This window comes from Apteryx rowi, unplaced genomic scaffold (genome assembly GCF_003343035.1).
Source record: "Apteryx rowi isolate R43461 unplaced genomic scaffold, aptRow1 scaffold_105, whole genome shotgun sequence".
NCBI classification, from domain to species: Eukaryota; Metazoa; Chordata; class Aves; order Apterygiformes; family Apterygidae; genus Apteryx; species Apteryx rowi.
This window is the reverse complement of record NW_020447253.1, coordinates 1156063-1178797: the sequence shown is the minus strand read 5'-3', so window position 1 is coordinate 1178797 and position 22735 is coordinate 1156063. Positions and strand designations below refer to the sequence as shown.

Sequence of the window (22735 nt, the reverse complement as noted above, 5' to 3'; positions counted from 1 at the left end):
CATTGGCAGACAAATTCATTTTAACACCTAGGGAGCATTACACAGAGAAAGTCCATGACAAGTGTTTGCCTTGTCCTTGGCAAAAATGAAAACAGTAAAATAAACAGCCAAAAACTCTTCAGGGAACTACCCGCCATCCCTCAACCCCCAACCAAGGAGTCTTCCAGCTAGCTCTGAAATGAGTGGTATAAAAAGATTATTACAAGGACTGAGGTGCCACTTTTAAACACTTCACTGTTCATCAGCTCTGGTCTGCTCCAGTTGAAATGTTAAATCCATTAGTTTAAACCACCATGGGCATGGGACCAGGCTGCAGAGGTGGTGCACTGAATAAACTTTTTAATCTCAAGAGCAATGGGAGATGACTTGAAAGAATACATACATTCAATTGTGACATCTTGGCTAGTTAGCAATAGCTCATTAACTGATGATAACTTGCAAGATTAAAGTCCCATATCCCTTCTTTTCTGACATTTTTGCAAGTATTAACTTTAGTGCCTTGTTCTCATAGCAATGGAACCTGGCTTCTTTTAGGTGATAGTCTGAGAAACTAGGTCATGCATCACAAGGGATTTCAATCTGTCAATACTGCTTCAGTTACTTTGGGATATGACATTGCATTCCTCTTCCTTTTCTTCTAATACTTGATTCCACTTACCTGGGGACTGTTAACCAACTGCTGTTCATCTGTTTGAGGACTGTAGTTCAGGAATGGGGGTATCCCCAAATACTGTCTGTGCAACACACAAGTCTAACAACCTGATCCTGCACCACAGCTAAGAATATATATCTACAGGAGATGCTCTACTCTAATATTTTGGCTTTGAAGCATGACAGACATGTCTGAGCATACTATGCAGAGGTATATCAGTAGACCAGGAGTGGACAATGCTGCCACAGCCCCCAAGAAAGGCAGACTGACTCTAGTAAATGCAAGACATTAGGGGTGGTCTCTTCTATTTTGACCATTGTTGCATTCAAAATTCAATGAAGTCTTGGTGAACTTCACTGAAGTTGCTCAGCTCAAGCTGAGAGCAAAACTTCCTGACTTTTTTGGAAAAAAATAAAACTTTTTTATTGCAAGAGGGTAAAGAACTAAAGAGCCATAGAAAACAGTACCATGCTATTTCCTGCAGAACTCCACTCACATTTTCTAGACTAATCCTGAAGCCTGTTCAGCTCAGTTGTTCAGTTCTTAGACAGCCTGTCATATTCAAGAAATAGGCTAAGATATAAAGCTATTTATTTTTCCCTCACCATTTGAAGCCTCAGATGCATTTCAATTTGATCGTTTTGACGTTTATGCCAGAAGTGTAGACTAAAACCCATACTGTTTGATCTAATAAAAACTTAATTGTCTGCAAAATGGCTGTAGCAACTATTGCTAAAGAATAAAGTAAAAAACTTTAAGAATGTCTTGTGATACTTTTTAAAAACAGGAAAGGTTAACAATATCCCATCACCTGACAATTTAAGACAGACAGATGCTGGGAGATGTATCCTAAAGCAGCAAGTTACTGGCTTGCATTCAGCAGTTGCTAGATGAGATTCTGTGCACTATAAAATATGAGAGCTAGGGTCCAGTGAGCATAGTAGTCTCTGTTCTTCAAACCATACAGAAAATATTATGTATAAAAATGGTTTCTTTCCAAATACAGTCAACTGCTCAGTGTTGCCACAAGATGTCAGCAGAGACTGCTGTTTCTGTGCAAACCAATAAAATACAAAAAAAGAGTCTCTATAGTCAGGGCATTCAAACTATGATTACTAGCAATACATATGCTTCACCGAAGTGGGATATAGTCCAGCAGTGGAGACTGCCACTGCTAATAGTAGCATCTGCCACCACTATACTTTCCAACAGTGGCAGGTGACAGTAACATGACTGCTAAAAGTACTGGCAGAAAGAGGGAAAGAGAAGTTTGAGGGCCTACTTAGGGTAGAAACCTGTAGGTTGCACCTGGCCTTCAAGGCAGCATTTTCTGGCCTCCAAAAATGTTTGGCCGAACCACTGCGTGCTTTCAGTTGCTGGGCTGACAACCATGTCCATTGAGTCAAATTGGGAGTACTGAGGCACAGAGAAGACCCTCTTGAGTATGGTTATGCTGATTCTAGGGACAGTTCAATTCTGTAGCACAAAGTCAGAGCATTCTGTCTAATCTTTTTGGTCCTGAGCTGGGACAATTTAGTCTGTTAAGATGAAAATGATAGTCAGGAGGCCAAGGGATGTGTTTTTACTGAGATATCTTGGCTAAATATGAATTGGTTTGCTCTAAGGAATTTTTAAACTGAACCAGAGGAAAGGAAATCTGTATTTATGAAGTAGGCTCAGATTTCTTCAGATTCAGATTTGCACTGTTTTAATCAGTTAAGACCAGCAGATTTCATTTGCAGAACTAAGCAAAACAAGGTTATTTGGAGGCCAAGATTACTAGAGATCCCCAAGGTGCAAATAAAGCTTTGGAAAATCTAAGTCTTTGGGATCTGATGGGTAAATTCCAGTTTTCCTTAACAGCTTCAGTCGACTTTGACAGAAAGTAATAAGCTCTCTTCATAGCTGTAGGAAGGCTACGTGAGCCCATGCCTGAGGAAGTGGGCAGGCACTGCATGCCTGTGCTACGATCATCTCAGTGGAGCAGTTCTAGGCAGATTCTGGCTGCTGACCAGCAAGGCATGGACAGAACATGTCCCATTTGTCTCCAACCTGCCATTCTTTGCTATTTGGAAGGAGGAAATTGTGAATCAAATGTGTCTGCATAGAGTCAGCTTCAATCAGTCAGGTCTATTGGCTTTGGACCAGTGATCAACAAATGCATAGAGCTATAACCAATAATCTTCCCTTGGTCATCAGGGAATGGAGTGCAGAGACATCCAAGCTGCACTACAGGAGTCAGCACAGGTGCAACACAGACTCATACTGACTTCTTGTGGTTGCCTATCTCTGTGTTATATTCATCAGTATCTCTTCTGGATGTCTTGTACATCTGAAGTTTTCTAGCCCCCAAGGATTCCTTTGACCTCTCCTATCCTCCTCTGCCATCCCTTGAAGTAAGTAGCCTCTCAATTAGTGAGTAGTATTGGCCAATATCTCTGCGCACTCTACCAGTTCAAACAACTTTGCTCTGCTCTACTCAATATAATAATGTCTATTTTTCTTCACTTTAAATGTGGCCAGTTACCTGTAAGTTTATAATACACCAGAAGGTAAGGGGAGCAGTCAGTCTCCTCATCTCATTAATGCATTTTTGGGAAAATACAGCAAAGAACTGGGTATTCAATAACCATCAGTTTCAGTATGATTAAGAAATTGATAAGGTCACTTATATCAAATCAGATGAAGTCCTTTCCATAATGTTTTCCCTTTCTAGCATAACTCTTCAAAATGTTTAAAACTTAGTTGACTATTCCAAGCAATCTTTTTTTTTTTTTTTTTGGTATTCTGAAGGAATTTAAGAGAAATTCAGGGGTTATACAAATCTACAGGGGCAGGAAATACTCTTTATTACTATTGTGCCACATATTGCAGAAAGCCAGAATGAGAAATTTAGGAAAGCCATAGAAATGAGAATTACTCTAATTCAATGACAAATTCATTGGTTCTTTGCAATCTTTCTGATCATCTGAGTATTTTTTATTGCAGTTGCATACATATCTGATAAATACCTACCACATGTGACACAGGCACTTCAAAAGCATCACATTAACTGTAGAATAGATCTGCAGAAAAAAAGTTAAAGAAAAATAGGTATTTTAGATCTTCCATACTTTTGTAAATAATTTCCAGCTCTGAGGTATCATTTTATTTAATTTTTCACCATTCAAAACCACTGTAAAAGAATATCTATAGTAAACATTAAAAAATAACTCGAATGGTACCTTACTATAACAGCTTACAGTAATGTCTGAGTAATATCATACAAATGGTTTGATAATGTTAAATAGCTTCACCAGCAACTAAAACACAGAATTTACATTTTACATAAGACATGTAAAATAACTGACTTAAGCACATGGAATTTTGGCTACAAAGGATTTTTTCCTGCTTTCCTGATAGAGCTGATTTGGTATGCTTTAACTTGTAAAACAACTCAGCTGTACAGTCCCAATGTAAGGCAACATGGAAAATATGTGAAAATTAATGTGAGAGCTACTGAAAAGTACAAATTGTGCTGGCTGTTCACAGAACTTATACCGCTCAGTCACCTAACCTCAGAATTTCTAACTTCATCCTCATGACAAGAAAGGTCCCCCAGCTAAAGCCTTAGACTGGGATTCAGAAACTCTGGTTCTATATGACCTTGGGCAGTTCAATCCTTTTCTGCCTCAGGTCTCCATTCACAGCACAGTAGTAATAGTATTTCCTTATATCAGCAAAGACTGCAAGCTCTTGGAAGCTCTCGGAAGCTCTCTCTCACCATTTTTTCTAAAACACTTGGTACGTTGGGACTAAGATCAGAGCTGAGCTCAGTAGATACTTCCTTATGAGTAAACATGCAATTTTTAGCACGAGAAACAATGATAAAATTGTTTTGCTATTTAACAGAGTTAGGTAAATTATGCCTTTTGCACTACTGGAGGAAAAACATTTCTACTACAGTAGAAATAGTGAGGGACTGGCCCAGTGGCGCAGTGTGCCTTGCTGACACAGTTCAGAACAGAATTTGGGCTCCTGAAACACAGTCTTGAACTGGAATATGCAGAAGCCCTCCAGAAATACATGATCTAGTAGAAACGTAGTGGAGCTATTAATTCCTTCAGGTCATCCCAGGCCACAGCAGCTGGGAGAAAAATTCTTCATTAACATCAGTGGGACCTGAAATAAACTATCTTAAACACTATTAGCCAGAGAAAAAATTAATAAAAAAAAAACTAGATTTCTTCGCATTTAAGATGAAATTCAGGTGTCCTGTATGTCCAGTTTCACTCAGCTGTTTTTAGCACAAGTTAAACATATTCTAGCATAAAGCATGTTATTGATTTCATGATAAGGAAGCATCAGCAAAATTGCTAAGTAAAAAATGGAAAATCTATCACATAGGTTTACTGCATGACATAATGGAAAAAGGAGCTAGTAATAAGTTGAAAGAGGTAAGTATGGGCTTCCTGTACCCGAACATCTGATAGGTTGGGACTGGCTGCAGTAGTTAGTTAAAACATCTGAAAAGCAGCTGTAGCTTTCTCTTGAAGTAGACTCACCATTACACTGCACTTCAGAAGAACTTCACCATAGTCACTAGTGACCATAGTCACTACTGTCTGCAGAATAACTAATATCAAGACATTCACAGCATCTAGACTTCATACCCCTTCGTTTTATCATAGCACCAAAGCTCATTTTAGAAACTGACTCATTTCTTGTCACAAAAAAGAGTGTGACTGTGGTGGAGAAGAGAGGACCTCTCTGGAGACACATGAGCAAAAAGAAAGATCCTGCAATTAAGGAAAATGAGTAACACCAGAGTAAAAATTAATACTCACCTCACTAGATTTCCTAGCCATGCCCTAGTGCTGGGGATTCTGGCTAGAGTTCTCCTTCTGTGGTAGCAAAATCAGTTCTCCCAGCTCCCTTTGGCTTGGTTCAATGCAAAGGAGCACTAACAATTTAAGTTCAGTCTGAACTACTTGCTTAGATGGAGATTGCCAAGTTTATGTGCATGCTTCTGTTCAATTATAATTACGAAAATTGCTCTCCAGCTTGTGAAATGGTGGAGCCATGCAGGCTTTTTTAATTAGGAGTCTGTCAAAAATGTATGCTGTTCCAATGCAGAAATCCATGGCACTTAAAAAACAAGTCCTTTTGAATGTAAGAATCCAAGGCTCCTGCTGTATTATTATATTCTGATTAAGATATTATTCATGTGTATTATGGTAATTCCAGTTAAGAAGCAATGAAGGGATATTATGAGAAAATATTGACAGAAGTTGCGTTTGATTTGATGATATTGCTCATTTACTAAAAAACTTCTTTGCTATTCAACAATATAGTATTAGAGGATGAAATCCTCAGCATAGTCCAGGTAGAATTTAGGGGTGACATTTAGAATTATACTTATAAAATGATATCTTTAACCTAAACTTGAGCAGGGGGGTTGGACTAGATGATCTCCAGAGGTCCCTTCCAACCTCAGCGATTCTGTGATTCTGTGATTCTGTGTGATTCAAATATTCTGAAGTATTTCCTATTCTGTATCTTTACCTCCAATCTTATTTGGTATAACAAAACTGCATTAAGGTGTGAATTATTAATTGAGGATATTTACTGCAACACTCTCTCCTTGGGTTCCAGTGTATATATATTATATACCTCTATGGGCCTCCAAAGGCAGCAGGAAGGACACACGGTCTACCACAAAGTTAACAATTTCAGAGTATCTCTGATGGACAGAGGCTGTCAACATGACTGTGATACTTACTAGGAGACTCAGAAAAGAAACCAAAGGCTAACTGGACTGTGCAGACTGGCCTGCAAGGTACTCCGAGGCACTTTGCTGGGACAGTAGAAAGGAGAAGAGAGCGAGAGATCTGTCTTGTTCTAAGCAATGAATGGAGATGTCTCGAGTTGTCAGCTGAAATTATTTTGGAAACACTAACAGTGCAATGTACTTTCTTGTACAGTCACAAAGGGAAAGAATATTTGAAATGTTTTACAGCTTTATCAGAATCTTTGTGTTCTGTAGCTACATGTGAGGAGAAGAGTTTATGGCAGCTGGCAAGACTCTCTCAGTCACAACCTAACCACTTTATTATCCCTATGGACCAGACAGACCAAGTAATCCACATTTTTAGGCTCTGTAGAATTCTGTTGTTGCACTGATACCTGTTGTTCACAATGCCTGTTCACGTCGCCGTTTCAGGCCCACAACTCTTGCTGCCAGAAGAAATACAGCCCCAGTGAGCACTTCTGCAACAAAGGAGATCCACACTAATGCCAAAGACCAGCCAAACCTGATGTCGATTTCTACCAAGAGATCCTTACTCCTCAGGAGGCAAACCGCTTCTTTGAAGGCAGCAGCTGAATATGCAATATAGACGCTGATCCCAGTAAGTGTAACAAGAGCTGGGAAAGAAAAACACATTCAGCTAGTTAGGATCCCCCGCAGAAATTAAAACTACTTAGTCTGACACCTCTTAGCATTCCTTTGCTATTCCTTTGTATCTACCCAGGCAGGATTCCTGATTAGCCTCTGTTTACCTTTCAAATCTAGTTGAGGCTTTTTTTCTGGGAAAGTAAGAGGAAAGGAAGTAAACGGAGGGTTAGTTCTGTTCATTTGATTTAATGTGTTCTAATTGTTAAATACTAACTCAAAATGTATAACAGTAAGCCTATAAATCTAGTCATGTCTTTCACAGATATCTAATGCATGTACATATCTGTTTTCAATACTGTATTATAATGCATCCTAATTTCTCACTGCTGTGCACCATGTACAGTTGTCTACTTTTATGTGAGAAATCCCATGGAGAAAAACGTTCTAGTGACTTGAATTTAGGCTGGTTTCTAATTTAGGGCATCCTAAGTTTTGAGTGTTCAGTGTAAACACGTTGGTCCTTACTGTCAGGTGCCACCCAGTGTTGTGAGGTCCTGGCTGTTCAGCACTTGTGAATAATTGATCCAAAGACATAGCTGGAGATTAGAAATAAATTATTGAAGGCACTCAAACAAAAAGCCAGTTGTTTTCAGAATGAAAGGACTGAGCAGAAACTGGCAAACGCAGGGAATGGCACATTTAAGAAAGGTAGGTGCTAGATCTTGGGCCTGGCATCTACGGCAGTCAAAGAATATGGACTAACCCACACCTCTACTGGATCATGGGCAGGAAAGAGGAGATAGGAAAACACTGAGTTAGAGGACTATGGCCCAGGGAAAGTAGGAGATACTGGAACACTTTTAGGATAAGATAGTGCTTTATCTGATAAGACTCTGATCTGGCTTTATGTTAAATCAAAGTGTAAGTCAAGGTGCATATGTGTTTTTGGCAGGAAGACAAATTTAAGTAGAGGGAAGAGAAAAGTATTGGATCATCCAAGAGTCAAAATCCATATTCACATTCCCTATTTTAACCATGCTATTATGCCTGTGTCTTATTCTAGACCTCTGCAAGGGGCCAACATCACTTCTCTATACTTTTTGCCAGCAGAAATGGAAGTGACTGTTTTGTTGAAGTTTTCAGCAAGGTTTGTTGGGTTCTGTGATCCTTCTCAAATATGGCTACATTTAGGAAATGGGGAAGTAGAATGTCCCGGAATGTGAAACATATCCATTCTGGTATTTTCCAAAAAAACCCCAAAACTCAGTTTCTGGAATTGCACCATAAGATATTTTTCTGCTGGGACAGCATTATCCAATCAATACCAAACTTCGTGAACTGGAAAATCCTATAGAACTGTGCTTATCTGTTACATGTATCAAGCCTCAGTGCAGCTGAAACAGCCAGACCATACTGCTTAAGCAGGAGGACGATCTGGTCTCACATCAAAGGCCACCCTCCAGTCTGTCCATGCTGTCCTGGGAAACAGCACTAGTTGCATCTTCAGAACAAATTCTAACACCACTCCTAATCCTGTCTCTGTGTTTCTCTTCCCTCTTTGCAAACCCAAGGGTCTTAGAAAGGCATGGTACTCCACGCTTCGGCGGGATAATCATGCTCTATACTTCACAGCTTTTCATCTTTCACTTCCTATTTACATCAGTTTCCAAATGGCCTAAATACACCTTTTTAGTGAATATAGCTTTTTGATGTACTAAGGAAACAGAACTTATATTTCTCACAAAGGAAAAGCATAATGGGGGATGGTTGGTCTTTGTAAAAGCATTTCAGACTGCAAAGGTCAGTCAAGACTTTGAGACAGCTGCACATTAGCTTCCTGCAATCTCTTGTCATTCTCTTCTTAGAAACAGGACTGTATGATCAGGTGATAAGGACCAATACTGAGGGCTCCATTTTCTGTTGGAGAAAATTTCTATTTCAAGCTGCATTGTGAAACAGTACTGAAACTCTATTTGGGGGGAAAAATGGAGACAGATTTAAGTCCAGTTATCCTATCTTGATGGAACGTTTTTATTTTTAATTCATAAATGGCTTTCTAAAACACAGAGTTCTTAGTTACAGCAAAAATGATAACAACCCCCCCAAATTTAAGTGTTTCACTTGTTTCAAAATGAAATGTTACACTTCAACTAAAATAACTCTTTGGGGTTTTCTTTTGTGAGAATTTCAAAACATTAAATTTAATTTTACTAATCTGAATAGAAACAATAAAAATAAGAGCAAAACGGAATTTCCATCCCCAGCAAAAGGTTGGTTATGAAAAGGCTGGTAACAGTGTCACTATCAAATGAAGACAGAAGGGTCAGGAATTGGCAGGTAACAGGTAGCTGAGATAGCAACATGTGGGTGGATTTTAGTGGATTTTGGGTGGAGTGCAGTAACTGCACTCATCTTCCATGTGAACAGTGCTGCTATCCTTAGTCCAGCTAATGACAGAAAAAGAGGAAGGGTTTTATGCCTAGGGTGACTTTACAGAGCAGTGAGTTCAGGATTCTTGTCAGACTATTATGGGCTGAGGCCCATAACCTATATTAAATGTATAAAAGTTCATCATATTTGTCAAAGAACATCCTGTGCAACTGGCATTTGTGAAAAATCAGAAAACTTCCTATGACTTACTCCCAAAATCAACCTTCTTATTAGAGTACAAACCTCTTTAATCAGTGTTACACTTGAACACAGTGGTCAAGTAATCTTCAACTTCTTCCCTGTACAGTGTTTGGCCTTCTTACAAATCACTGAAGTCCTAGAACCTGCTGCTGTGACCTGAAGCTGTCTGTGGTAGGCTGTGCTGGGGTGGTGCAATGAGCTGAAGGCCTTTGTGACCCCACAGAGTTTGGGGACAATACTCTAGTTCAAACCTAACAATAAAGCTAACCCAAGAATCCCTAACAAGACCCTTTTCAGGAACTCAATGCAAATGCCTTTGAAAAAATTTCATGTATTTTAGTAATTGTAAGATCAGTGCAAGGCTATTGAACCCTAGGTTTTACTACTTCCAAAGGTACTTCTCCATTACTTCAGATTTAAAACCCTGCCTGTGAAGAGTTGGGCATTGCACTAAGAAGGTTTTTAAGCTTTTGTGTTAATGGATACAACAAACACATTGTGTTCAAAGTGTGCCTAACTCCACAAAGGCATATGGCTGTGTCTGATCATTCGCCTTTCTTGGCTGTAAGTGGCAGCTTTCTGTTCCAGAAACCCATTAGGAGCTGAGTTAGGCACCAAGTGAATGAACACTGGCATTATTCTGAAAGCAGACTCTTGCTTAGCTCTTTTCCCTAGAAGGCAAAGTAATGTTTCCCAGATGTAATCTCTTAATATCTAAAATGATTAAGCCAGGAGTTTGATATAGTACCTCCAAAAAGAAAAAGCAGCCCCGTCATTAGAAGCAGTAGGTAGGCCCTGGCAAGAATACTGATGAATCCAGTCATTCCTCCAAGAATCATCAATATCAGGCTGAGGGGCATCAGGATGACAAATGTCCCGTGCATGTCTGAAGAAAAATGAAGAATGTTAATATCTTATTATGGTGTCATTGGATGTATCGCTATTGAATGCATAGCCCCTAATCAGGATCAGTCTTATTCTGCCAGGTGCTGCACAAAATAAGGAGTGGACAATCTCTGGGGTTTTCAGTTTAAATAGGCAGAACAAATAATATATGGAGAAAAAGGTATCATACAGAGTGAGCCTCTCACAGGATCACAGCGTTTCAAATAGAGACCAGAAAGATAAAGGATATGTCTACATGGACATATTTAAGCAATTAAATTGCTCTCAAATATTAAGCCTAACTAGATAACAGGTGGTGCATTGCGTATCAGGTAGCCATTGGCAACCTTAATCAAAAGTAATGTAACCCTGGTTATCTGAACAATACGTATCACAGTGAGTGGCACTGTCCTGTTTGGGTGGTGATATCCAGCAGATGCTTTGGTTAAACCATTTCTTTTCTCTCATGTGTTCTCTGCTGAATTGAGTTAACAAATTGCTGACCTCTTCCTTTGTTGTAGCTGAACAACAGGTTAACATTAGAAGAAAATTTTCCCATCCAGCTCTGACTATCTGTGTCTGTTATTGTTCTATATAGCAGTTTCACTAAGTACATTAACTTATCCTGGTTGCTTCCTCCCATGCTGAATGTTTTACATTCGTCTTTATTGATCTCTGTAACATTTTAATAGCTGTGCAAACAGTAGGTTGCTATGTATTTTTTTCTGTCATGCTGTTATTTCCATCATAAACTGTCTTTGTCTCACTGTTCTCTCTCATGCAATCAAAAGTCATCTATTCACAATGCTTTCATAGAATAATAAGAAAAAAATATATAGTAATTCCAGCTTCCATTTATTTCATACCAGAATCAAGAGCAGAGTTACTGAGAAAGGAAAATTTAAATTCCATTTTCTGAGGAGTTTTGGGCTCCAACCTCTCATTTAATCTCACAGAGGAACAACAACACAACATTAGCTAGTCCCCAAGAAAAAGGAGTAATTTATGAGATCAGAGTTTGTGTGTGATCAGATGATCAATTTTTTTAAATTACTATAACTCCTCAGAGAAGTGAAGGTACACCACCTTCCACTAGCTAAGGATCTAGCTTATCCTCTTCAATATCACGATAAAGATGTAACAGAACTGTAGATCAACTTTGCTGCCTCTGTGCTTTGCTCTTTTGGATCAATTAGTTTAATTTACTCTCTTTCTTTGGAGCTGTGATTTGTTAAGTACTGCTCTGCAACACCAGCTTGACTTTGTTAATTAGGTAAGGATTGATTATTACCTTGTTAAAAAAGGTAAGGATTATTCCCCTGTTACTTTCTATACAAAGAAGAAGAATCTGCAAATTGATCTTCAGTTTTCCTCTTTCTTGGAGAAAGCAATTAATGCATGAAAGTAACTTACTTCTTCCTCATATTCCTCACTGGTACAGTACTACTGTAAATCCACTGAAGTGAGTTGAAGAAGGCTGGTGTAAATTAAAAGGGAATCTGCTCTAAGGCTAATAAAAAAAATGCAACTTATCTTGGTTCAGTTCTAAAACAATTTTGCAATTAGAGTCATCTTTGTGGTCTTGCAGGGCCCTGTAGTGTGTCAAGGGCTTACATATGTATTTCTTAATGGTGGAGGAATCCTTTCAAATATTCCCAGTGAGCTAACAAAACCTATAAAAGACTATATTCTCACAGTAAATGAGTCCCACATACTTCACCATCAGTGACAGCAGATGCACAGAAAGCAGGAATGCAGCATTCTGCAGTAGAGGGAGCACTTTCTCTCCTTGCTTCTAAGTCTGAGGATACTCTCTGAGTTTTCCTTCAACATAATTAGCCATGGCTCCTGTTGTTGGCTAAGAAATTCAGCCTGCTAGGAGTTCTCAGACACTAACAGTCAAATCAATCTTCAGCTTACTATGCATAAACCAATATGTCACAACTGTTTGCAAATCTTAGTTGAATACCAAAAGGAGAAATAGTCATGGAACTTAGTTCTGGAGTTTTATATAGTTAGAAGGGGTTGTCAGGGATATGATGTGGCATGATGTGACAGAACAGAGATTTGGCACACAATTTAGTACCCATTTTCTTCAGAGGTGGCAAGAACAAGCTGCTCTTCAGCCCCATTTGTGCTTCCTAATAGTATTAGGCCTGATTTTGAACCCTAACCATTTTGATATCCTCTTAGATTTGGTCTTACATGTAGGAAGTGAACAGACCTTTTGGGGATAAAGTCCAATACAATTGACATTAAAAGAGTAAGAATGCAAGAATGGTGCACCTCTGTCCTCAGACCTGATTTTTCTGGGAGGCAACCATATAAACGAGCTCACGGCTGGGCCTGTGCTTTGTGATTTCCTAGATGTCCCTCACTAGTCAGGCAAAGTTGCTGCTAACAAACTATACCTCAGGAGAGTAGCGCTAACAGTTGCTGTTTCTTTGACTTTCCTTTTTGTGGCTTGACTTCAGCTAATGCTCCTAGGACTGTCACCTTAGCTAGGACAAGTGCAGGTAAAGAAGATGAGGCTCTGAGTGTAACCTTTTCCTTCGTACCAAGGGGAACACAAATCCCTACCAGATTATTCTTCTGTTTCCAGGTGGGTTAGCAGAGTGACAGAGGCCTTCGCATTTCCAGTGGACGGTGTCACAGATTACATCAATCTATGTCACATCTGTGACAGTTGCATGCAACGTCAGAATGACTCTGATTTTTGTTCCCTCTCCACTGAAAATAAATTTCAGGGATATCTCAGGTAAAACCCACAAATGCCATTGTGACAGATTTTCCTACATACAGCTGAAATCATATTTCTCATGAGTCCCCCACAGGTCTTTTGACATGAAATATTTAATTATATTGTATTTGGTTAAAAAGCACTTTTATCACTTTCACTGTTCTAGTTCAATACTTAATACCTATTTGTGCCTCTTCTGTGCAATCTGCAACTGCCTGGGAAACTTATTCTAAAACGCTGCCATGGAAACCACTCAGGAATCTGAATTCATGCCATCTGGCATATGATATTATGCCATTACACTCCTTGATTAGAAGGCCAGAATTAGTTTATGGAAGGACATGACTTAAAATATCATTGCTGTACTTCTGTCTTCAATAATCAACTGTGAGAGAAATCCAAACATAAATTTTGCTGTCAAACATTTTTGTTTTTTTTTTAAGGCTGGGTTGAAGTATGTATTTATGTATATCATACAACTGTCTTCATTCTGATGACAAATCTAGTATTGAAAAACACCAAGCATTTTGCACAAGGAAAGGTATATGCACTTTCTCATAAAACAGAATTCCAGTTTCCCACATCTATTTCTGAATAATACCTGACTTTGCTGTCAGTCTAGTCCAAAAGAGCTAATATAGCTTATCTTTGAAAATACTGAAACAAGCTGACAAACATTTAAAAAACGCTCCATTTTTTTGTAGCAAAGAATACTTTGCTTGATTTGAGTTCATGAAGTTTTACATCAGCTAGCTAAGGCTGTTTTACTAGAGCTCTGACCAACTGTCTATAGGAACGACATCTGTAGTGTGCATTTAGATCTTTTGTGAATCTAGTAGGTATTTCTAAATCACCATCCAAGATAGTACTTGCTTGATGAGAAGTAGCTTGTAACAGAAAATTGTGGAATGAACTAGAAAACTGGATGCTATCAAAACTAATCAACTGCAGATCTAGCAGTCTTGTTAATCTCCTGTTAAGAACATGCTGTAGCTTCATTGTTTTAAACTAACTTCAGATTTGTTTGCACACCTTATTATAGGAAATAGTCTCTAGAAATCTGTAATAGTCACCTCATCAGAAGTACTCCAAATGGAAGCAGCTCAGAAGAGCTTAATTAAGGACCTGTGTATCTTTCCCAGCTGTAACTAAACAGCCAAAGAGCTGCACAAAGAGCTGCACAAAAGCCTGTAGCTCAAACAGAATGCAGGCAGTAGGTGAAAGCTAGTGGGGCTGCTCTGGAAAGACTTGGCAGGGCTAGGAAGAAACAGTGCACTCAGAAAGCCTGACCTGCTGGGAAGGAAGGAAACAACCCAGAGAAACCGTGAGCAACAGCTGTCTGTGGCTAAATGCAAGGCTTCTGAGCTAGAATCGCAGGGATGCAAAGGCCTGGATTGCCTCCCACTCAGTAGAGAAATGATGATAGCCAAGGAGAGCTCACAGGATCGGGGTGCCCCCAGATACTTAGCTGAGTTCTGGACTTCGGGTTACATGTTTCAGTTTTCTACTCTTCTCCAGTCACAAGTCTCTGAGCTAAACTGAAAGTCAAATTGCAGAAAGTAAAAATATAATGATGCTAGACTCAGAAAAGGCGGGCACTGATAGAAACCTCTGATACTAGGTGGAATGATCCACGTCAGCAATGCAGTATGGATCCTGTTCTATTGCTATTATGCTATTTTCAAATGAGAACATTCACCAAAAGTTGTCAGTCATTAGGGCTCAGTTGCAGTGATGCTACAATTATCTCAGATTTCTGTATGTATGTACTACAGTATCTCCTATAAACACTGAGGTAGATGCTCACTGCAACCTCTTTGGAGCATCACTCCACTGTTGCTCAGAAAGCGAATCTGTTTGTTTATATACTTACCATATGAATTAAGCTAGAATTTCTATGTACATCATCTGGGGTACATTTCACTTGGCCTCTGAACTGGCTTTTGCCAGGTCTTCCAGCTCTAGCTGTTCACTTCTGATAACTTCAAACCAAAAGGAGAAATTGTGAGGAACTGTAAATTCCTCAGGTCAAAAGTAACAGCAGTCTGAGAACAAGGCATTCTGGGACAGGGGCAGGAGTATAAACATATCACTCATTAAAAATGAAGCAGGCCTGTACAAAGCGAGGAGAGGAGTTAAAACAGTTGGCTCGTGATTGTTACAGGGTCCGCATCCTGTGAGAAAAACCAGTGGCGTTAAACTAATTTTGTTGAGGAGGAAACTGAAGCAGCTGTTGCATTATAATACCTGAGGTGTTGGTAATTGTTGCTACTGCAAAGACTGTTTCCCTGCAGAAAGCACTAACCTCCCTGCAGCATTACAGTTCCAAGTATATTGATGTTGAAAAGAGAATAGTGTGAGGAGAATAATTTAAGCAGTCATGCATGGTCAGCAGCACACAGTCTTGGTTTCATAAAAGAAAAAACATTTTCTTCCAGTCCTTTGTAAGTGGAAACCACAGCCATTAACTGATCATCACTGGATGGCTCAGGAATAAATGAGGGTGCTAAGAAGTGATGTGTATCAGGAAATCAACCACTGGCCATGATGTTCATGTCAATAATAAAAAAAATCAGGATTTTCAGGGATTTAATCATGCCTTGTAGGTACCTAATGTAGCTTGTTTTGTGTATTTGGAGCAAGCTGATTAAGGCAGTCATTAAGAAATAACAGTATTTTCTTTCATGTAACTGTTTTTAGCACTGGCCCCAGTTCGGCAGTGTAGATGGACTCCCAGACTAGTTTGGGGTACAAAGATAAGAGCCAAACGAAACGATCTGTTTTGTAATTTTGCATCTGTTTTTGCATCTTTGGATCAAAAAGGCCTCTTGCATATTGGTCAAATAACAGATTACAAATGTTCCTTTGATGTGACAAAAGAAAAGAAAAAAGCTTTGTGGCCATTCGGTTTTAGGCAAAAAGTGTGGAGGGAAGAGGGGAAGCTACAAAAAAAAGTCTCTGCAGCTTAACAAATTCCAGGATGCTTTGCAAAAAATAACCTTAAACACAGCTAAGAATGGAGACAGAATAACATAGATGGAAGTGATTTTTATGTTATCAGGCAGGGGTCACGCTCCAGCCATAACTGAGACACATAGGAACAGGTCTCTTGAGTTCCCAAAGTCAAGTTCATAGAAGCCTTTGTGAAAGGGAACATTAGTAACCAGCTGAGGCATTACTTTTTTTTCTTCTAACAACTAGTCGGTCCTGCAAGAAGCAAGTGCTTGAACCAAGTCCAGAGTACAAACTGATTCAGATTAGAAACATTTACAAAATTGTCCATTTTGTGGCATATTACACTGGTGGTCTTTAACTAAATCCATACTAGTATTCCTTCCATGCATGGACGGACTTCTCTCTGTATCTGATCCTTTGCATTTTAGATCTGATTTTTAATGTTTTTTTTTCTTGTCCTGGAAAATGGCAAAGCTGCTTAGAACTCCTGATGCCATTTCCTTTGAAGTCATCATGACATCTTTCTATTTCCATTTAGCAAGAGCTGGAATAGGCTCATCATGAAAACATTTTCTCTTGCCTCCCTCAGCTGGCACAGGTGAACACATGGTAGGACAAGATCTATTCTGTGCCTTTGCTGACAGATTTCAGTTTTAAAGGTGACTTTTAATGGATTATCTTTAACCCTAATGGTCACCAAAATACCCTAATCACTGTCTGAATTGTGAAAATTGGCACTTTCATTTTAATCCTGTCCCTTTTGCAGTAGCGTAAGTAGAAGCAACATCCAGAAACTGTGTGTTGAGTGTTTGATCAGATGACTCTGCTGAATCTGTTTTGACTAGCATGGTAGAAGATGTTGCACTGCCTGTGGAGAAATTAAGGCTCCTTGGAGGAAAAAGTCTACAGCAGATGTACAAAAGAAAATGGGAACATCTCACCTGCTTACACTTATGCCACTGTCTTCTATTATGTATCTGAACTGTCCCTGCTGCTCCAGAAGATAACAGAAGTAGGTTTGACTTTTTTCAGGTTTGGTTGAATGGTTTCCCTCTAACATCTGTGGCTAGGTAAATCAGTTATCTGGGTTAAAACATCATTTGGAGAAGGAAAGTATTAGATAGATTCAAGCTGTTTTGCTAAACACAAGAATATTTCAGATCTTTCAGATCTGAAAAGCAAAGCAAAACGTGCTACTGTTGGTAAAGCACATTTGTAAAGAAGTGCCCAGAAATGCAACTGGCTTTTTAGTTTCTGCATGAAACTGACAGGCTGCCATTATGTTAAATTAACAGAACAGATGCACAAAAAGGAAATAATGGTCATTTTATGTCCTTAGAGGGATTTCCATTGAGAAACGCATCTTTTCATGGTAGTTCATAAAATCTTATACATTTTTCTCTGCCCCATTTCCATCTCCAGTAAACAGTATTTTTTTAAATGAAGAAAAGCTAGTGGTAGTAGTCTACTGGCATCTTTCTTCAGACAGCGGCTGATATTTTAAAAGAATACTGCATATAATCCTCCCATAATGTATTCTATAGTGTGATACATCATGTAGTGTGAACATCCTGTGTTCAGCTGAAGAGAGTGGAGGGAAAAGAAATGGAAGCCTAATGTACAGGAGAAGGCATGCTTGTGTCTAATCCATTTGAGAAATTGCTCAAGAGTATTCTAGTGATGTGAAAATACATCATACTATCAAGGTTAACAAGACTTAGCTCGATTGCCTGAGTAATGCTGCTGCTGGCCCAGAACTTTAACTTGTACACCTGACTTTTCCAATTTGTCAGGAGCTCTATTTGAAGTACACAATAAGCCCAAAAGGAAACTGCTGGGGATGAACAGGAGAGAGATTGGAAATGTGGAAGGACGGAACGTGAAGGCTTTTCATTCTCTAATAAAGGGTTTGTCTTCTGGCAGTGACCAGCACTTCTGTTTCCACTTAGACCCAGCTCTTTGCACTCAGGTATAGATTTTCTCCTGTCTTTTTGGCACTTTTGTCTAGCTAAGACATGCCAAGAAGAGTATTGGAACACTGAAAAATGAGTGATGGGATTCCTGATGTGTGACTTAAGTGCCTGCATTAGGAGACAGCCCTTCTAAACCTTCATATTAGGAATAACGGGCAAGAAACACACTTGGTGTTGCCAGAACTCCCAAAATTCAGTCTGCCAATGAAACAGTGAGAAATACGGACATACAAGGAGACAGAATGAGATTAATTCCATGTGAATGTGTCTCACACACACATGCACATGTATACACACACGCACATGTACACACACACACACATGAAATATACTTCTTTGAAGCAACTTTGATTAAAGCTGTGCGATTGGTTTGCTTGCCCCAGATGGCTACACATGAAGAAATGATTGTAATTACACTGGAATTCAGGATCCCAGAATTGTCCTCTAAAATTCTAGTTAAAATGTGTGGTAGATGAAGGTCTAAGTTTGCCCTGATCTGTGCAAATATGATTCAGTGATTATAGTCAGAAACTACTTAAGAAAGAAGTATAAGGCTGAAGCAGATGTTAATATCTCTGTACTTGACAAATCTAGATGACACTTAGAAATCATCTATAATTTCTAGAAGTAAAAAGTACCAACAAGACATTTCCTATGTTCAGCTGCTATTGCTGTGGGTCTGCACCCTCACTGAACTGAAACTGCACATCTAAAAAAAGCCCCAAAAGTTCAGTCTGTGGGGCATTTTAACCAAATTTAATAGATTCTTTTAATGAAACTACCTCTGACTTTTTATCTTGTTATTTTGGGGCAGGTTATCGCTGCTTCTAATAAAATATGCAAGTGTTTTTGCAGGCCTGAAGTCTTTGCCCAGGAGCTTAGAAGTAGTATTTGATGTGAGAAAGAAAGAGATTTGTATTCATAGAGTTTGTATTCACAGTCACTATTTCTTTACCATTTCATGACAACTGAAGAGCTGTCTTTTGTTATTACAATGGTGCTGGCTTGGAAACAAAAAGAGCTCTGTGTAGTCTCTGATTATGTTTTGGCAGAATTCAGCATTAGCTGAAGAGTTGTAATCTAAAATCTCCTTCCCTGAGAAAAATTACAGATGTAGCTTTTGCAGATATGAACACAGCTTTTCAAATGCTAATACTTTTGTCTCAAAATTTAGACTATCCCTAACATAATAGTTGATACTCATAGCTGGTTAGGTTCAATGAAATGTTAACTGTGAACCCTCAAAGGATTAAGCAATCCAGCAAACAATCATTTTGACTTATCCTCACTATTTCCAGCAACATCAAATAGCAACAACTCTCTGTCTTAGGCAAGAAAGATTAAAGAAATTGCACCTTTGAATTTGAAAGCACAGAGAAAGAATGTGTCAGCAGTCTTGAGTCTGTCAATATGTTTGTACTCCTGTTTCAGTTGCTTGTTAGGATCTTATTCCTACTAACATGTTCCAGTTCCTGCTGCAACAAAACTATATTAGCATCAGTGTCCCAAGGCTTATTTTGTCATGTTTGCTGCATTTTTAGATATATCTTGAGATGTTGCTCCAAAGGCCTAAAGAAATGCTAAAGGCTTGCTTGGAGAAACAGCTGTTTTTGAGGGAAAGAATACCATTTTAAGGCACACGACAAAAGCATATATTCTGTCTGCAAGGGGAAAACAACTAGAATCAGAGAGGAGAGGCAAATAAAAAAAGATGCCCAAATACAAGCTATTGTATGAGCAAAGTATGAAATGAAGGAGCTAAATCATCTTTTATTAGAAGTGTAATAATATTTGAAAATGTTTGGTTTAGACTTTCTGAAAAGATTCTGACATAGCCACAAGTGAATCTAAAGAAAAAGAAATGAATACTAATCTATGCAGTTAAATACTTTAAATAATCTTTTTGAACTTGATGTTCTTCAAAGACTTTGAATGCTATTTTTTAATTATTTATTTATTTTCTTAATTTCCTGAATACATAAGACTTTTTCAGGGCAAGGAATCCCACTGAAAGGGTAGATAAATACATGCCTAGCTACCTTACAGATGAGTTTAAGCATATGCTTAAGCATTTAAGGGATTAAACTCTCTGGGGGAATTCTGAACATTCTTGCCCATATTTTTAACAATCATGTACTTTCCTGAGCCATACTGGGCAAAAACATCTGGATGCTGTGGAAGAAATTGCCTGAACTTGATATCAAATTATCTCAACTGTAATCACACACAAAGACCACATGCAGTGACAGATACTGTACAGAAAGAGAGTTAAAACACTATCTATCTCAGACAGTCTCCCCCTCTGAATCAGAAATGGAACCTTGAAAGTGGCCAAGGAGGGAGGGAGAGATGGATGGAAGTATAGAAAAAATATAAAAGTTACTCACATAAAAGCTGTCTGTGTGAAGCAGTGATGTTTATACTCTCATGCCAGAAGGGGTTTATCAAAGGGTAACATTTGCTCCTAACTGATACAGGAGAAAAAAAAAACAATTAAAAAATGCTAAAATAACTTATTGCAATATATCCTCTTTTTTTTGCATGTACATATAATAATTACTTTAATATTATCTCCTTTAATAACAGTCCTTCGCAGACAGGGAAGGAAAGAAGGGGATTTTCAGTACTCAGCACTGGCCAACTTCTGCTCCCATTGGGCAAAGCCCTAACCACTGAAGTCAACAGGGAAACATCTGATTTCGATGGGGCCCAAGTTACAGGGAACAGGAGCATTCCTTTAACCTACTCCTTCACCTGTCCTCCACTGAAAGCAAGTCTTTCTTGCCTCTGTCTGATGCACATTATATTATATCATTATATTAATATTTTTATATTATTATATTACTTGTAGATATAAAATTACATACTATATAATATATAGCATAGAATATTACTTATACTTGTAACTGGTTTAACACAAAAATTTTGCCCCTTAACTTAATTCCCTCTTCAGTCAAACAAAAAGACATCTCTTTCCTTCTAAATGTTTAACGTTTATTAAATTAGTTTGAATTAAAAGTTAATGGAAAATGAGTTTACGGTAGCAGAAAATTTGCTGTACACATGTCTCCTTTGACAAGCAATAAGATTTAGAAATCTGACATCCACTGGGAAAAAATGCTGATGGATAAAGAAGTCAGAAAGGAGGCTGGATTGTTTTTTTGAACAATTGAAGCTAAAAAATATTATTGTAACTGCCTGCTGCAGTTAGTTTGTTCAGTATTTACTACAAAGCATACCAAATGTTGAACCCTCCTACAGCCAGGCAGACTAGAAGTTCGTTTTCAGCTCGCCGTTAGTTTTCAGCAAAGGAAAAAAAGCGTCCCCCAAGCAGCAGCAGCAGCAGCAGCAGCAGCAGCAGCAGCAGCAGCAGCAGCAGCAGCAGCAGCAGCGCTGCCCGGGCGGGCGGGCGGCTCCCTGCGCGCTGACCCCGGCTGCCGCGGCCGCGCGAGACCCGCCGCCCCCGCGCAACTCACGCCGGCAGGTCCGCCAGAGCCCCGAGTGCGAGCTCAGCGCGTCCGTGCCGTTGCGGGACGTCTCCAGTCTCGAGGCATCGATGATGTACCAAAAGTCCGTCCCGATGGCCACCACGAGGAAGATGAAGCTTGAAACTCCCACCAGGGCAACGAACAGGGAGAGGACGCTTAAGTTAACCTTCATACTGCCGCCCGCGGCCACCTGCCGCCCGCGCTCGCGGGGCCGCTGCCCCGGCAGCCCAGCCCAGCCCAGCCCAGCCCAGCCCAGCCCCGCTCCGCCCCGCTCCGCTCCGCCCGGGAGAGGCGCCCCGCCTCAGCGCGCCCCAGCGGTGCCGCCTCAGCGCCCGCGCGCCACCAGCCCCAGCGGTGCCGCCTCAGCGCCCCAGCGGTGCCGCCTCAGCGCCCGCGCGCCAGGTCTGTGTATGTCTTTGGGGGCGAGCGGGGGGAGAGGTGCCTAAGCCCTATGCTCCTAGGTATGCGTGGGGCAGCACTTGAGAAGGCTGCCTTTTTAGAAAGGCCTTTGGGGTAACCGTTAGAAAACTATCGGGAGTGGGGTATCCAGAGAGCTTAGGCAGTTTTGAAACTCTCAGATTTTCTCACTTCAGAAGGACAAAAGCTTCCTTATGCTAAATATTGCTCGCCTTGAGGAGCAGGGGGAGCAGAAGCCAACTCTGGAGGGACATTAACAGTTCTGGTGCTCTCATGCCATTTTTGTTGTTGTCTTTATTTAAAAGAGATTTCCTCATGTTCTTTGCCTTCCAGATCCTGACCTGAAAGGAAGAGATCTAGCCTAATTTGAATGACGGTGTGAGAGAAGACAGTAGCATGGCAATGGCTGCATGATGCAGTACTGGCTGTACCCTGTTCAGTAACTTTTTCCTGACAAAGTATCCCTTATCAGGGATCTTGACTGAGGGAGGGTCACAAGCATTAAAACTTTGGAAGGACAAACACTTATATAGCTTCCAAGGTAGCCGTGTTCAGCTGTCAGCACATTAGCCACCTGCTGATCTCCAGCCCACTGAAATCTGTCAGATAACAAGGTAA

The 22735-nt window shown here is 39.7% G+C and overlaps 1 protein-coding gene across 2 annotated transcripts; it reads right to left on the bottom strand.

Annotated features, from left to right (window-relative positions):
* Positions 1-6824: 6824 nt before the first annotated feature.
* TMEM114 (transmembrane protein 114) lies at positions 6825-21872 on the bottom strand. Of its 2 annotated transcripts, XM_026068645.1 has the most exons (4): positions 21689-21872; positions 20600-20680; positions 10408-10545; positions 6825-7057 (listed from the first exon to the last, which is right to left on the bottom strand). In XM_026068645.1, exons 1-4 carry the CDS (start codon positions 21870-21872, stop codon positions 6825-6827), a joined length of 636 nt encoding a protein of 211 aa, XP_025924430.1. The 2 variants fall into 2 exon arrangements, with proteins under 2 accessions (XP_025924430.1, XP_025924438.1); XM_026068653.1 differs by lacking the exon at positions 10408-10545.
* Between the last annotated feature and the right edge of the window lie 863 nt (positions 21873-22735).